Source organism: Scatophagus argus, chromosome 2 (genome assembly GCF_020382885.2).
Source record: "Scatophagus argus isolate fScaArg1 chromosome 2, fScaArg1.pri, whole genome shotgun sequence".
In the NCBI taxonomy this organism is placed as follows: domain Eukaryota; kingdom Metazoa; phylum Chordata; class Actinopteri; family Scatophagidae; genus Scatophagus; species Scatophagus argus.
The window spans coordinates 13,052,010-13,070,081 of NC_058494.1; the positions used below are offsets into that span (position 1 = coordinate 13,052,010).

At 38.3% G+C, this 18,072-nt stretch overlaps 1 protein-coding gene across 1 annotated transcript in view; it reads left to right on the plus strand.

The window, feature by feature from the left end:
* The window catches only part of usp43a (ubiquitin specific peptidase 43a), a 102,269-nt gene that overhangs the window by 77,532 nt on the left and 6,665 nt on the right, over positions 1-18,072 (plus strand). The window contains exons 12-15 of the mRNA XM_046410587.1: positions 2,465-2,584; positions 8,974-9,223; positions 14,847-15,005; positions 17,804-17,965. Coding sequence (XP_046266543.1) covers positions 2,465-2,584; positions 8,974-9,223; positions 14,847-15,005; positions 17,804-17,965 — 691 coding nt within the window. The remainder of the gene's footprint in view (positions 1-2,464; positions 2,585-8,973; positions 9,224-14,846; positions 15,006-17,803; positions 17,966-18,072) is intronic.

Below are 18,072 nucleotides of genomic sequence, written 5' to 3' on the forward strand. Positions count from 1 at the left end.
TGAATCTCTAATCTCTTCTTGGTTCTCCTGCTTCTTTTAACATACAAAATATTCCAAAAAAAAAAATGGCTGTCCAAATATTAGATCTTTGACACCCCGTCCTTCTTTAAAAATCTTGGATGGAAAATTTCTCTCAAAGATTAAATAATAAAATTAAGATAAACATATTTTGCATAATAAGCTTTCTTTAAGTTAGATATAGGCTTGGTGTCATTGATTGGTATTGTGCTATTCTCAAAAACAAAGTATGACATGATGTGAATGCTGAAATAGTGAAGGGTGACAGGGGCACTGTTTATCGCACTGAAGATGCACCTACTCAGCTATTGGTATTTGAAAGGAAAAAATCTTAGAGAAGAAAGGGATAATAATGAGTGTCTCTTGATATTCCAGCACAATAGGATGATTTAGATTAGATTGTTTACTAGATTAGTAGGATATGACAGACATTTGACAAATGTTAGGAAGGTTTCTGAAAGCACCCAACAGCTTGTGACCACACAGATTTGTACACCTGCAAAGGCTTATGACAATTCAATTCAAAGAAAAGCATGAGGAAAGCCAGGTGAATACTGCTGTATCTAAATTCTGTATCTTCTTGGGGTCCACTGCCCTCTGTTGTAAAAGAATAAGCCAGTCTCCACAAAACCTTGAATTTACAATCATAGTTGAGAGCTGAGGAAAAATGTCCAGTAAATGTGTCAGATTTTTTTCTTCCTTAGCTTCAGTACCTCCCACATTGTTACCAGTAAGAGTAAAAATATCTGCAAAACGATTAAGTACCTTCAATAATACAAACAGACCTTGATCACTGAGGACAAAAGTGTTAGCCTTTTATCTCTTTTTGTCCCTCATGCTTCTTTTCACACACAAGAAATCTCATGCATAAGAATGCTGTCCAAAGGTTTAGCTCAAAAGATTTTGTCTGTACCCGGACCGAGACTTGGCCTAAGCTTTAGCTGGATTGGGGCACTTACAGTTCTTTCAGAAAAATATTTTACATTAATCCTTAGAGTTTTTAAACCATCCTCCAGGCTTGAGATATGCAGGATGAAAATTAGTGGCCCTGACCACATGTTTGTGTGTCATTTTCCAGAAAGACTTCCATTAAATTCAACAATTTAAAAACTTATCATGTTTGCTGATGAAATAGACAATTCTGAACTAATGTTAGCTTATGTTGCATTCCATCCTGAGTCCTTTGTATAGACTTCACTCCAGTGGGTGTTATGTGCAACAGAGGAAGTCGTGAAAGGTCTCCTTTTTTATGTTGGCTTTAAACCTGTTTACACATTGGCAATATTAAGTGCTGTCTCATATGCACACGTAGTTTTTCATTTAAGTTGATCAGGGCAGACCTGGACATTTGGAAGTTTTCTCATCATTCCTCAGCAACTACAACTTAATTGATAAACTTATCAGAACCGATTCTTGCCAATTTTTTCACTTAAGGTTAGTGCGGGACAGAGGATAGATTGCCTCCTGTGCATAGGTAGTTGTAGCATTATAAACTGCAGAATATGTGAAACACAGTGCTAGCATAGACGAGATCAGCACCACAAGTCATTCGTTATCCATGTGAATCAAACAGTTGAAGTTCCTGTCTTTGTTTCTCAAAATCATCAGTTTCACATCATAGGGGTGTGATGGATCAGGAAAGGAAATGTAGCGACTGTAGGTGCTTTGGTCATTGTTCAAAATTTCAATATCTGCCTGTCCAGACTTTAATCCTGACTACCTTCAGTCTGGCAGTTATCCAAAAGATCCATTTTCAGTGACCTTTTGTGCGTAAAGGTGTGAATATGTGTGAACTAGGCCTTTACATTACATTCTGATCCAAACTATAACAACCTAGTTTTTTAATTATCTTGCAATGACAGAATACAGTACTTTCCTGTATGTCTCTTAACTGTGGAGTTGGGTATTTCTGCAAAAAAGCCTTGAATCTACTGTGGTTAAGCTTTTGCTTTGACATGAAACTGTCTAACAGTTTCAGATTAACAAGTTGTAAAAATCAGTGCTAAAAATATCCATAAATGCATATTGAAATATAGAACAGCAAACGATTTCAACTGGTAAAACTGATTTCTATTGTGTGCATTAAGCCTGGTCTCACGTAGAGTGATTTCATTTTATTACATGATATGGCATCATAATCAAACCCTACTTTTGTTGCAACCTGTGACTTTGATGTCTGCAAACCAAACTCACTGACATTTTCCGTGTTTGAGCTACAGCAACACCAACAGCTATAGGTTCATGCATCTGGTGAAAAACAGTAGTTCTTCACCAGGTTATTTTTTTTCTTTTGTGACGTAATAAATATATTACTGTATTTTTAGTATATAATGTAGATATTATACCATATAATATAAATATGAGTAAATAGCAAATAGCATGTATAATAACAGTTCTAGTTGATTTGTATAATCATTTAATTGATTGATTCACTGACTGATTGCAGCTTGCCCCAGACGATGCCTGGAAGTGTCCCCACTGCAAGCAGCTTCAGCAGGGCATGGTGAAGATGAGCCTGTGGACTCTTCCTGACATACTGATCCTCCATCTCAAGCGCTTCCGACAGGTAGGTGAACTGCAAAGTTGCCTCTGGTTGAGATTTTTTTGCGAATTTGAAATAGTTCACCCATAATGACCCCCGCCCCAATAAAAAATCTAGTCCTAAAATAAAACTAAATATAGTTCTCTACAGAGCTCTTTATACTGGGGGTAGCTGTGTCCAGAGGCATAATGATTCTGGATTGACTGTCCTTCCATACTAAGATGTGTCTGTCCATCCATCCATCCGTCCATTTTTCCATCCATCTGTTCGTTACATTCTTGTAAATGCGATATCTCAGGAAAGCTTTGAGGGAAATTCTTCCAATTTGACACAAACATCCTCTCGGACTGAAGGATTAACTGATTAGATTTTGGTATTTTTTATATTCAAGGGTTTATGGTCTTCATAGAGAAAAGTCCAAATAAACACGCATGTCATATTATTTGTTGCATCAAATATTCTGTAGAGGATGAGGATTCAACTGATCAGTAATCATTGGCTAGCTGTGTCACCAGTCAAAGTAGGTTTCATGATGACGTGCAGAGAAAACAACTGCTCTCATCACAAAGACAGCTAAAGTCGAACTTCCTGCCAGCTTTGTTAAAGGTGAGTTTTTTTCAAAATTTCATAGCATTTGTTGAGCCAGAGTTTACGGTCTCATAAAGAAAAAACATTACCCCCAAAGCTGGAGAAAGAAATGCTAGTGCGTCATATTTCTAAAACCTGGCAAATGTGATTTCCAATACTACTGAACACCTGTAATGGGATTCAGCTTTGTTGAGTTTATTCACTCCAACTTGCAATAAACAAACAATTCAAGTTTCCCCAGTGTGGTTACGTTTGCCAGTCATCTGCTCTATTATTCACATCGCAGTACGACTGCAACAGAAGCACTGAGACAAAAGCAACAACTAATAGAGCTGGCATGAGAGCAAATTAGTGCAGTTCCGCCACACAAAATGGAATTCTATTCATGATATGTTCCAGCAACTGCTTTATATCAACAGTATTGTCAGAGTCTCAGATGCACTAACCCTCAACCTCATACCTGTGCTTCATGTGCTAAAGTGTTCCACTGCTGCATTGTGTGGAGAATCTGGAGTATTCAGTATCATGGTTTATTCAGTTGCAACAACTCTTCTGTCAAAACACCTCAGAGACACTCGGGGAGAGTCTGCCCAAGTGTCTCAATTCAAGTACACTGTTTCTGCTTCACTGGAGCACCTGCAGATGTCAAAAGCCCTGGAAAAGTTGTGTACCTCGCATCCTCCCGAGGCACATCTGACGTTTCCAACTAATGAAGCTAAAGCTGCTGTGTGGTTGCCCCTGGAGTAGTTCCAAGGGCGTGGAAGAAGGAGTTGAATCAGATCAAACTGAGCTGTTGGCCAAAGAAAAGTGATGCTGTGACTGTCATCACAGTCCTCTTTGGCAAGGGTTGCAAAATAGAAACAAGAAACACATCTACTGAACTAAATCAGTCTCGCCAAGCGCCCACCCCTCCACATCAATCCCATGGACTGATGACAAGCAAATTAAAGCAAATATTGCCAACCAGGAAAATTAGTAAGGGCATAGTTGTGTGCGCCCGCAGCTTCTTGACCATGACAGGACTTACTTTAAACAGACTGCACTCCCGTCTTCATCTGAACCATGTGGACCTGCTATTTTATCTCAGTAAAAATATGGTCAAGGCTATTAGCCTATGCAGTTGTTTAGATTAGCTTTTATTAAGATGGACATGTAATAAATGAGCAAACACGTCAGCACTCACGTAAATCAAGTATGTTCGCAAATTTTAAGACCTGTTCAAAATTATTAGTAGGATCATCGTGGCTTAATTGAGGTCAGCACACATTTGCAACTAGCCAGACAGTTTGTGGTGATGCTGTGCCACTTTATTTTTGCTGTATTACTCCTGTGTCACAATGAAAAATACAGAAGTAAGTAATAGGCATTTTCATTTTCCTTAAATCAGCATAAACTTTTTTTTTTTTTCTTAGCCTGAAGAGTGAGGACAAAGTTTCTTTAAACATACTGTGTTTTTGTACAACAGGCTCTGTGTTATGGGGAAAGAGCATTATGTGGGAGTATACACACATACACACACACACTAAGGGTTTTTTTCATCTGAATTTTTTTCAGTGGTTTTGGAAGAGGGGAAATAATATATATATATATATATATATATTGTATATTTTAGTTCTAGTTTTCACACTGGCTTTTTGCAAACAAACGGAGGGAGGGCAGCAAACATGAAGTTGTACGGACTGACAGTTAACTCATTGATTGGACAGTTTCAGTGATTGTCATCATCTGTGCATTATCTTGACCCATGTGACTGACAGTGTATTGAGTGGACTGGCTTTAATTCTTCCTTTTTCATGTTCCTTGTTGTCCAAAATAAGTCATTATTAAGCATTATTAATTATAAACTGCAACCACGTATTATGAACAATGTAGAGACAGGAAGAAAACCAAGCATTTTTATCAGTAATGATTCAGGGCTTATTATTGTGCAGTGACTGTCAGCAGGTTAACTATTTGTAGTTTAGCTTTGAAATCATGCTTAACATACATATCTGCTGTCATAAAATCCGGTGGTTGATTTGTTTCCTTTCACACCCCAAATGTCCTGCTCCTCAGTTCGATTGGAAGCGGGCCATGACCACCCTTTCTTGCTGATCTTGGCCCTCTTGTCTTGTCCTGCATTCAAGTGCGATTGCTGTGTTTACATATGCTCAAGCAAACCAATCCATATTTGCATTCTGACATTCTATTAATTGAAGACATAGATGAATTCGGCTGAGTACAAGTGAGATGAATGAGAGGGCGTTGCACAAACTATTCATTTCCATTCATTTCATTATTCATTTTGCAGGTGTACATCTTTAGGGAGAAAGAGCTCCTTCCACACTGCAGGAAGATAAATTAACATTAGAACATTAGAACCATTTAGTGTTTATCTAATTGTTCTGGACTTACCAGATGCCAAAACACCACACTCCATGTCACAATCATGGCCCAAGGGATTGTAGTGTCAGTCTGTGGCCAACTTCATGAAGTGTCTTGAGAACTATTGCAGATTGCTATGAACACTGGCATGGATGTTCATGGATCCCAATGTCTCCAAATGACTTAAGTGATTCCCTGACTTTTGCTCAAGTGCGGGGAACATTTGCTATATTTATGCAATGCCTAGAAAGGTTTCTATGCAGATAGGGTGGAGTTCAAACTTTCTAATTATAACAATCTGTATTTAGTTAGGCTTATTAAGCCTATTGTTGTGTAATATTTTCATATTTTAAGAAATTTGTTATTTTTATTTGACAAATACAGTATGAAAAATTCATGGGAAATCCATAATAACAGCATGTCAGGACGCAAATAAAAATACATTGAGATTCATTACAAATGACGTGTCTATTATCAGTATCAGTAATTGTGATCAGTAATATGTCTAATACCAGTAGTCATTCTTCGACAACTCTGAAGTTGTCTTCAGTTTTCCGACCAGCATTCTGCTGTCAGCTCCAGGGAAGGGTCAGCCTGGGAGATGGGCAGTTTGATGGTGAATTCACAGACTAGAGGGTGGAGGTGAAAAATAATATGATTAGGTATAATGGGTGAATTATGAATTACAGACTTTTTGGCTAGTTGCCCCAGGTTGGCAAGCTAATTAATGATCACACTCAGGATAGACTGACCTTCTTCCACAGATGCCCTTATTTACTGAATTCATTAATATTCTGCAGGTTGGATGCGACCTGTGGGGTAGATGTGGCCCTATCCTGTTGACGATCACTGCTCTTGTGCCAGTGGTTGAGGTCAAAGTTTGACTTAGTCTGTGAAATATATCTGGTTAGATATGGCTTGGCACAAATATTTGTACTGATGTTAATGGTTCCCGTGGGATGAAACCTCATGACCTTGGTGACTTCCTCTAGACAATTTTCACAGTAAAGGTGTTGAGTGACCTCAACAGCTATTGAATAGATTGCCATAAAAGTTGGTACAGACTTTCACATCCTTCAGTGATAAGTGAAGATTTTTCCTTTTCTGCCATCTTCAGACCAAATATTTATTTTGTCCAGTATTTTGTTTTTGTGACCTAACATCATTCTCATCAGCCTCAACTATACTTTTTTAATAATACATACTGTAGACTAACAGCATTTGAAATTGGGACACACCCAGAGTCCCAAGGAATATCTTTTTCAGCGAAGGCATTTTGTAATATCACAGTAGGAAAAGAGCAGGAGAAAATAAAAAAAATGAATGACACTGAAATTGGGTGCTTCAGTTTCAGGGTCCTGGTGTTGTTCTCCGGGCTCACTGTCACCCTGCCGTAGCTTGCTGGGACACTTGACTGGAATAGTGCCATCATTAACGTCATTAGTAACCCCTGTGCTTTTCCTAACTTGACAAGTCAACATGTCGGCTGTGAAAGAGTCAGTGAGTCATAAGCTCCCACAACCAGCCCTCGGCGTTTGTAGCGCACAGTCACATAAAGTCACGTTCTGGCCAACCTCTTGTTCTCTGGGACAAACAGTAGCATTCACAGGGGACTCATTAGTATCTCCACACATGCCTGACACCAGGAACATCCACACACAGCGGCCGCAGTGACTCAGGCTACTGCTGTGTGTCCTGTTCGGTTTTACTGCCTCTTTATACCAAATAAATACATTTTGTTATTATCACAGTTATATTATTGGAATTATTTTGCTGTTGCTTGTGGTGCAAGTTCTGGCTCATGGTGTCATAATAAATTAACGAGCTCTAAACAAGCATACACAAAGTTTTCACTTCAACAAAGCTGTGTACAAATAATATCTATGTGTCTATAATGTGAGACCTTGATCCATAGTCTCTTTCTGTCAGTCCATTGTAAGTCCAAACGTTAAGGAGTGTGCACAGTTCCCTTTGAGCTTTGTCAGCCTCCTCTGAGCTAGCTAGAGTCCTCCTGCATCAATGTGGCAATCCCAATCTCCTTCAATGTTTGTTACAGTCTGTCCTGGAGCAACATTCTTTCTTTCCATCCACCTTCTGATTTATATGTCTTTTTTATTCAAGTTGCATCCCTATGTCTACTTTCAGTTTTAGTATGTCAATGTAGGTTCTCAGTCATCCGGGTCATGGTAGTTGATGGGGATTGATGGGATCGATCGGCTCATGTGACCATAACAACCTACATATGACTTACAAGTGTCAATGACCCTCAAGACCACTCCCAAGGTGGCAATGTCACGAGAGGTTAAATACCTGGAACTCCCCATCAATCACAGAACTGAAGAAGCCTTTCAGATGAGAGGTGAAATGTCTTCAACAACCTAAAGATATCCAGTTGCATAGTATCTGGCACTTCCAGTTTTAGTACTTTCTCATTTACCCTTAAATACACATCTGCATCACTTGCAGGGCAGTGTCTTCTACCTCAGTCTCTACAGAAAATAGTTCAGCTTCTCTGACGTACTGCTTTAGTCCTTGATGCCGCTACATTCTGTCACTGTTCAGCTCATTCTCAGGCGGACAGCCGTGACAAGCAATTTTCCAATGGCAGTGTTTCCAATGCTTTACGCCTGGCCTGTAGCATCCAAGTGCTTATCTGCTTAACTTTCTCATGTTGGGTTAGAGAATGTGTCCTTCCTTCTGACATAACCACCTCCTTGAAGCAGCAGTCTTTTGAATACCCCAAATTTCATGACACACGTAAAAAACAAAGGACATGTCTGCTTAATAGTATGCATTGCATTATAAAACAGAACGTTATCTTCTTTATTTCAACAATACCATACTTTTTGATCAGTGTTTGATCCATGTACAAGTGTGTCATTTAAGTTTATGCAAATGTGGGGGGGTTTCTTTTTCTTCTTTCAATCACTGCCCATCAGAATGTCTCTGCACGTCCCTGCCTGTTAGCGCTGCTCACCTTAGTCAAGTCCAGAAAAGGATACAGTCCAGTTTCTATCAAGGTGTTTCTTTTACATCTGGTACTGTTCACAAAAGTATTCCAGCTTTAGCTGGCCACACCACCTCCCATACAACTTGTGGCGTGACAGTACACATAACTTCAGCCATTTTTGCATCCAGGGTAAAGTCCCCCCTCTTCTATCAGATCATGGCTTCACAATCAGATGGCACCATGCTCAGCTCTGAGCCCAGTCAGGCCCTGTGGATCAAAACCCAGCCAGACTGGGGGTGTGTGTGCAGACCCTTCCATCATTGTGACATGCCAATTCTGAGTCTTCTTTGTTTGCAATTTATTTGTTGCAACATTAGTTTAATGGCTGTTTTATCAGTTCAGTTTTAAATTATTCTTGTCATTCTCACTCACAGATTTTGACACACGGTGTGTTATTTTTCATGTCAGCACATATTTGTACTGCATGTATGAATAACAAATGTTGCAACAGGTAGGCGAGCGGAGGAACAAGCTGTCAACCCTGGTGCGTTTCCCCATGACTGGTCTGGACATGGCCCCCCATGTTGTGAAGAGGAGTCAGAGCATGAGAAACCTGAACTCAGGAGCTTGGCCACCTTCCTGGAAGCAGCACTCAGGTCAGCACCATCAACCTGCTGACATGATCCTTCCCCACGACTATCTGTACGACCTCTATGCTGTGTGTAACCATCACGGAGGAATGCACGGAGGACATTATACTGGTAAGGAATGGTGTACAGTTCATTATTTACAACATGATAACTAAGTCTGTTCAGGGTTTCCTCCACAGCGTTATCAAATGAACGTGTTAATCGGTTAGTTGAGAAGTTGACAGAAAACAAATTAGTTGAGCTGGTGAATACAGCTTTACAAATATGACTGTTTTCTTTGCCACTGACTATATTTTTGTCTGTTGATTAGACCAGCATTTTAACAGATCCTGAAATAATTTCAGAAGGAACATTAATGTTATTTTTAGCCAATCTTAGTTGTTATGGATAATTTCACTTTCAATCTATTGTCAGTTAATTTGCAGAGTGATTTACAGCATACAGTCTGCTGCACTTTAATGCTGCATGCAATATCAGTTTTGATTATATGACATTTCCAGTTTCTTGTGAATTGTGATTCGAATTTAATAGCACATTTGAGGATAACAAAACACCTTGCCACAAAGAACACAGAAAATATGGCATTCAGGTACCAAAACATGTTGTTCCATCCCTGTCCAGAAGTGTTAATTTACAGTCAGTAATACCGACAACATTTGTGTGCAAGTTAAAGTTGTGGATGGGCTGAGCTCAGAGTTTTTATGTTCTCGCAAGATGTGAATCAACAATAGAACCAATGTGAAGCCGTGGAAAACATTCCTCCTGTTCATTTGTCACTGCTGATTCCTCCAGCAGAGCATGTACTCAGCTAGTAAAGTTGATTGGGTGTAACTTACCAGCTTAACATTTATTAGACCTACCTGTTGAATTTGTGGAAATATATCTTTTGAAATACATTTCATTAAGATTGATCATGCAGAATTTCACTGTCTCAGAGTAGTATCTAGTGTTGGTAAGTGTACAGAGGAATTCTAAAGCATTCATAATAATTTACAACAATAATATATTGCATGCATTGAATGCATTTTCCTCAAACTTTCTGTGAGTGTGTTCCGTGTCTGATCTGAAAATCCTCCACATGTTGGCAATTTTAATGGCTGCTTGGCCGCTGTTGGCAGTTACTAGAAATAAGTAGGGATTCACTTGACCACTTGGAATTACTGCTGGCATGAGTACTGGAGTTTACTGGGTCATTAGAGACTCAAGTTGTGTCCATAGGGACACCTTTAAATGTGTCAAGTCTTTTATTCAGCTTCAAATGCAGTATATCAGCAGTCATAAAACATGATAGATGAGACTGAATTATAAGTCAAGGGTCTTGAGGATGCTCTAGACTATAGCTACAAACTAGATCCGACTTTCAGATTTGGCAAGGTATGGAGATGGCAGTGTAGGAAAATGTGTTTCAGACATTTTGTTAAAAATGGCCCACTTTGGCTCAAATCTGAAAACACTTGTGTAACAATCTGATACAACAATGTGGGTATCGCAGATGCATAAAAGGAGGAACAAAAAGTCAACACAGTACGAGTTATTCCAGCTTTGGAGAATAATGGCCTGCAAATAGACCTCCATCTGTGGGAGTAAACAAACAACACAAAACTGGTCCTCATAATAAAAGAGCTAAGAGAGTTTAGGAAATATAATGGTCAGAAACCAAAAGTAACTCATGATGAAATAAATAAAACTAACAAGAGAATTGGGGAGACTGAAGGGACAAATTCCTGAAGACAAGCTAGGGGAATATATAACTGAGCTACAGCTGTGAAACTTTAGATTCAAGTAGACATGACACAGGCAGACTTGGAGGGCCACTCCAGACCAACCTGTAGAATACATCCTGTGGATGCACTGGGATGCATTGTCAGTGATGTATCCCGGGGTCATTGGGTGTTTCAGATCTTTTTGAACATTAGACGCTCTTTCCCATGTGACCCAGCCGGATGTGATCTGTCTCGGGCTTGCATTGCAGCAGGTGACCACAGAGCCTCCCTCTTCAGCCAGAGCCACCTTGGGCTCTCTCTACAGCATCCAGGGTGTACCAGCCCTGGCTTTGTCAGCTCCTGATACTTGGCACATTCATATTCTCGGGCTTCACCCTTGCATTACTCCCAGGATGCAGTCAGCTCTACCAAGATCACTTGTTTGGTGGAATCAGAAAAGATGAATATGTCCCGTGGAAGGGTTGTTGAGGTGATGTGTTCTGGAAACTACAGCTGCTCGCCAAGATCAGCTCTCAGTTGTCAGTCAGCTGCTGTGGAAATTAGATCAGTAGCTGCTCTCTGCTGCGTGGTGCTCTTCGTTCCAATCTTGACAAAGGTGATGATCCTCTTTGGGCTGTGATGTTTATTGGTGGTAATGGCTAAGATAACTGCATCTGCAACTGCTTTCAGCATTTTTACCAGTGGTAGCGGCCTCCTGCAAGGGCCTTTGAGCAGCTGCTTAGGATGAGTTCAAGGGATCCTTTTCCTGACCATAGGACAGAAATTGGTGATTCCTTTTTGCCTCAGACATGGAGGTTTGCTGGACTTACTATGCCATCATGGAATAGACTCATTTGATTGATTTGAAGTGTTTAACCTTAAATATGGCGATGGCGATATCCCCCGTTCATTAGTTTTGAATTCATCTTAAAATTAAAGATATAAGATATGTTCTAATAGGAAAATCGGGTTGATCATTGGGAAACTTACAAAATGTTTATGGTTCCCTTAGCTCTGAATGGAAATTTTTTAGATGACTATTTGACTTGTTAATAGCAGAAATCTTACATCCTGTTTAGGGTTATGCATCCCTTTTGATTCCTCAATGCATAAGCCTAAATATAGATATACAAGAAATGTAATTTGAATTGAATAATATTGGCTTCATAGATGTCTGAAGAGAATTATATCAATTAAGGAGAGACTTTTTTTGTATCTCTGGCACAGGCCTACATAGGGTTCTGTGAAAAGTATTTCTTCCAGGTAAAATGATAAGCTACTTCTACAATAAGAACAGAAACAGAACAATAGATCAAAGACACAGATGTCCAAAAATTTACTGAAGAAAAACATTTACTGAGGAAAAATAATAAAATACGAATAAAGAATAAAATCAGATCTACACCAAAGTTATACAAAAAAACTAAATCTTTACAAAGTAGAAAAAAATATGAAGGGGGGGTAAAATCAAGTAAATGTTTAGCCTATAGGTGGAAAAAAAACAGTAGGCTGAGAATGCAGTTCATAAAATTAGAAACCCTTTGACTAACTTCATACACAATAAAAGAAGTACAAAGTTGTTTTAAATCGTATCATAGTTTATTTTCCCAGCCACAAGGTGATAAAGTAAAGTTGGGGTTGGGTGGCTCAAGGATTAACAGTATACTGTACTGTACATTTCTGCATGAAGGGTCCATGAAGAGTCAAAATCAAAATGTGAATATACTCAGTATGACCTGAAATGTAGGTATAACAGAACAGGAATGTTATAATTTGTGCAAGCAAGGTTCATTAAGTTTTGCAAAAAGTATTCAAGGTGCACATTCCATTTGAAATGGAGACCCTGTGCCTGGAAACCCTCGTCCTGCCACTGGCAGGAAGGCAATAACTAGAGAGCGGTTCAAACAATAAATACCTAGAATGGATGACTCGATTGATATTTTCAAAGATATCATTAAGATGGAAAGAGTCCATTAGTCCATTAGACTGCAACAGGACAAGTTTTTGAAAAGATGGGGAGTCTGGATAGTGCACATTACACCAACATATGTGAATTATTGTCCTTTTATTCCATTACTTTTTCATGTAAAGTGATATGATTTTCATAAAGGTACCTGGTACAAGGTACAAAATTCTGATTCTGGTTTTGGTAGAAGTTTGGTATTCTGTTTTGGATTTATTTCTGTTTTTATACCTGATGTATTACATCTATAGTAATAAATACTTCATCATAACTTGTCATTGTTGGTGGTAAGTAAGTGTAATGCATTTAAAATAATATATGCTACAATATAAGTTATTAGTATGTAAGATGCCAAAATGAGTGCTTAATTTCTAAAACCTATATGTCGTAATTCAAATAAGAGAAAGACTAAATATATTGTCAAGCTTTATTTTCACTATGGGTTGAAAACAATGGCTTGCTGTTTTATAACAAACCATCAACTACTGTAATAGTTTCTCACATTACAACCCTCCTTCACACACATACACACGGTGAATCTTCTGACACATCCTTTTTTCATTCTTTTACAAACATCATTCTGCCCTACAGCTTAACACACTCTCATGTTGTATTTTAAGCTGAACAAATGGCTTGAAGAGTTTAAAAGTGTTCGTTTGGATACAACTCTTTGAACACAATTTGGGTCTCTAGTGACATCCAGTTATTGGCTCAGAAAATTCACTCACCCACACCAGCAGTAACTGCAAGCAGTCGAGTCCATGTGATGTATTTCCAGTAATTGCAGGCAGTTGCCTAGCAGCCATTAAGACTGACAGCATGTGTAGGATTTTCAGACCAGATATGGGCCACAGTTAAAGACTTACATAAACCCTCAACCTCACATAAAGTTTAAGGACAGCCATGTACAAGTACAATCAACCAGTAATAAAATAAAATAAATATTTCAGTGTAACATATTCAGAGGGCTAGAGAAATAAAACCAATTCAAATAACTTGATTTACTTCCTCTGTGAGGAAGGTCTTTCTTAAAATTATCAATCAAAGAGGAAAGCTGAAAATTTGACTCTGTTTAATGCTTAGGTGACAAGTTTCGCACAGAGATGCTTTCAGTGGAGAGCTGCTGAAGAAACACTGCACTGAGTCTAATCCGTACATCCTGCAGTCTCTGATTCTTTTGGGGTGTGGAGGTGGGAGTTGCATCCTCATATAACATGGACACAGCGGGGGTGATGCATCATGAACTTAAAATAAATGTTAACAATTACAATGTCAATCTGTTATCACCCGACAGATGGACAAATTAACAAATGGGAAACAGCAATTCTCCGTACTGAAATCTCTCCTGAAAGTTGTGTGTGATTGTTAGAGACTTCTCTGTGTGTCATATGAATGTACTATATGTCTGCATTGCTTTTAAGGCATATGGTATATCTAAGCCCTTTTAGGACAAGCTCTTTTTATTGTTTGTTGTTTTTTTGTTGTAAAGTAGATTGAATTTACAACAAAAACCATCACAAATGGAAAACAAAAATATATATGTCATACTAAGTATTCCCTACATAACCAAAGCTTCTTACGCTTGAGCTTAACCCTCCATGCCTTGGAGCAGTTGTCCAAAGCCACTTAGACATCCCATACAGAGCCATATCTTTGTACTTGAGCCACGTATTTCTTTACTCGCTGTCACTGTTTATTCTGAAAGAACTCAGTGAGTGAATCCATGAGTTGGGCAGCTGTTCCTTGTTAACATGGCTTTGCTAGTTCAGCAAGCTGATAAAAACTGGCCACACTCATTTTAATGGAGGAAAGTGTCACAAAAAATTCACAGGTCTAGCTCTTCCCTGTGTTTCCTAACAATTTCTTGGCAGTAGTAGCTTTCTATAGCATAGAGTCATGAGCGACACAAGACTACACAGACATTTTTCACTGACTTCAGTCTTTTCATAAAATGATAATTATCAAATGCTAAAACAACATCAACCTTATCCTTTAAGCTTTGCAAGACTTTATGTAACTGTCTGTTCTCGGTTCCAGTCATGATACATCTTGTCTTTTTCTAATTCAGCTTACTGTATGAACTCGGTGGATGGACAGTGGTATAGCTACGATGACAGCAGTGTTGACTTGGTGCCAGAGGAAGAAGTATGTACCAGAGGAGCCTACATCCTTTTCTACCAGAGACGTAACACCATTCCTCCATGGTCGGCCAGTAGCTCCGTCAGAGGTATGCTATCCAATGATGAGGCAGTCATTGTGGCAGTGCTTGTTAGTATGACAAAAATGTTTCAGAGCACTGCCAACATACATACATGGTCTTGTGCGCAGGGTCACATGTGGGAGCTGAAGCTTCCAATCTGGCCTTCATCCTGTTACTGTGTACTGACTGCTCTGCATATAACTAAAGTCAATAAATTCATTCAAAAATAACCTCAATCACCAGGTGAAAAGGAAGTTAGAAATAACAGAGGACACCACAAAGCTGTGAAAGGTTATTAAGGACAGTGTAGTGTGAAGAATATGGAATTTTTGAGATTCAGTAGTCAGTCAATACATGAAAGTCAACAAATATTATTGACTTTCTAAAGGTCTTGAATTAACACACTCAACGCCATAAAATCTTCCTTTGCTTCATGCGTCTACATAAAAATACTTGACCTCAAATTCAAAGTTTGCTGATGCAGATCCAGTAATTTAATTACTGTATAGTGTCATAATGACCCTGAACTACCAAATCAGTATTTTTACTTAAGTACTTGACTTAAAATGATTATGACGCAAAATAACTTCATCACTCACTCATTCACATTTATAATATGCAGTTAAGAGAATCACTGGCAAAGGTATTTTTGCATCAGTGCTGGGCAAGTAAAGTAAATGAAATTATTCCGTTTCAGTCAGTTAGTCCCCAGCAATAAACTGTCCGAGTGTGAAGTAGATCAGATGAATGAAAGGAAGACATACAGATAGAGATATTTTGCTTTGAGGTTGGGTGCAAACTGCCACTATAAAGGCTATGCAAAGAGGGAAAACTTGGATATACCATGCCAATTGATGCATGTGTGCTATGATCCTGAAACATTTTGCCATGGTTGCTCAGTGGACAGCATGCCAGTACAGATACTGCAAATGTCAAAACGTCTTCATTAAGTTTTCAACCTTTTCCTTTCCTACACTCCAATTACTAATTCACTGAGTGTAATGTGTGTGACTGAACGATAAATGTCAGAACGGGCACTATTTTTAACTGTTGTCAGGAATTGTACACCTTTTCTCCACATAGTTCACTTCTTCTATTACAGTTTGTCTATCTTGTCCACATTCAAAATGTCAAGTATGGTAGAATATGTTTTCTCCGCTGTCATAATAATAACATGCCAACCTATTTGTTTTAGTCATCTGGTCCCACTTCAACATACTGCAGCTCTGTAAAATCCAAAAAAATGACAGGCTTCCAAGTGTGAAATATTAATGGAACAATGCAAAGCCACCACGTGTTTCCTATAAACTGAAACTCTTAAGAGACCGATACTGACGACAGAGGAGGCTGAGAAGAGTTTCGCAGTTACTTCCTCAGCAAAAGACAAGATTTCTTTGGGAAGAAAATGTTTTGCTATTTACACGGTAAAATTTCAAACTGAAATAATGAGTTCTTCACAATTTATTTGTCTCTCCTCACAGTTCCTTCCATTTACATACGCCTAAAGATGTAGAGGAGATGTTAGCCAATGAAGCCTTTTTTCACAAATAAATACATATTCAAACACACATTTCAGATCCATCTGTGGATTTGTCACTCACTTTTTCCCAGTTGTTTGGTTGATATTTACCATTACCGTTTTCCATCCGCCGCTTACTATAAACAGTGGGATCATCAATTTTTATATCAAAATTTTTGTTATTTTACATTAGGAAGTGCTGTATTCTGTGTGATTACTAAATTTAGTTCAAATTATCAAACAGTGTTTAGTCACAATTTAGTCAAACTGTGATGACAGCTGTGTGGTTGCTTGCTTGTGTTGCGAGCACTGTCAGTCAGATCTAATCAAACCAAATTTTTAAGTGTTAAAATTAGACTAACTAATAACTATTATTTATTTATTTATTTTTTACTTCAATTAATGCTTATTTAGTTGTGTAGTTAATGTATCTTTAATGTTCTACAAAAATACAAAATAAATAAACCAAGTTTGTTTCAAAGAATTAGCAAAAGCAAATTTGAATGTTGGATTTCTCTGTAAAATGATATATATCTAAAATGAAAATCAAAAAAAGAAACATGCACAATAAACGGTCTCTGAATCAGTTGAATAATTATTCCATGTTGATTGAATCTGTAGCTGGGTTAATAGTCTCTCATTTTTCTAAAATGGTTTATTCATTAAGATCATTCAGTTTTTTTATAAATATATTTTCTCAAAAATTTTCCATAGGGATGTTTTTTTTTATCTTTATTTACATCGGGAAGTTTTCACTGAGAGCAGTGCTCTCTTTTGTGAGAAAACTGTAATCACATTCACACAGTTACATATTCACACCTCGTAGCTTTGATTTGAGTAATTTTTCACCACTGCTTCTAGTGTAATAGAACTGTGGTTGCAATAATTAAAATTATATCTCCTGAGTCAGCATCAGTTTGGTCTGAAGACTACAAATTTGAAAATGAAAACAAAAAAACATGGGGGTGTGAAGTTAGACAAAAGTGAGCTAACAATGCCTTTGTAGACAACTGACTGAGGCCAGCAGGGAAGGTTAAATTATCCGTTACTAGCATAACACACATCTATGACAGAACTATTGGCATTTGAATTGTGTCGTGGCTAATGTAGACAGCAGTTTTGACAAAGCATAAGAAAAAAAAACTATATATTTTGCTGTCCTTCATTGAACTTCAACAACTTGAAATTTTAAATCTTCCATCATGAGTCCAACAATGTTATAAGAGTGCAAATGCTACATTGGTGAAGTAGTCTTTGATGGTTTATATCTGCTCTGATCCTACTCTTCCCTTTGTGTGTCTTACAGGATCCACAAGTTCATCAGTGTCAGACCACTGGCTTATCAGATTGACAGGGGACAGTAAGCGAGGTAGTCTGGTCTCTCGATCCTCCACCACCTGCCCATCTTCCATACCTGACTCACCAGAGTCTCCAGTCTTCCTTGACAATGGCTCTAAAGAGGAAAGAGGTAAAGGACCTTACCCAGTATTTATCCTGAATCCTGAATAGTATATTCTATGTAAAGGTCTTGAATTTAAATGTAAACATTAAAACATTGTCCTCAATATTTCATTG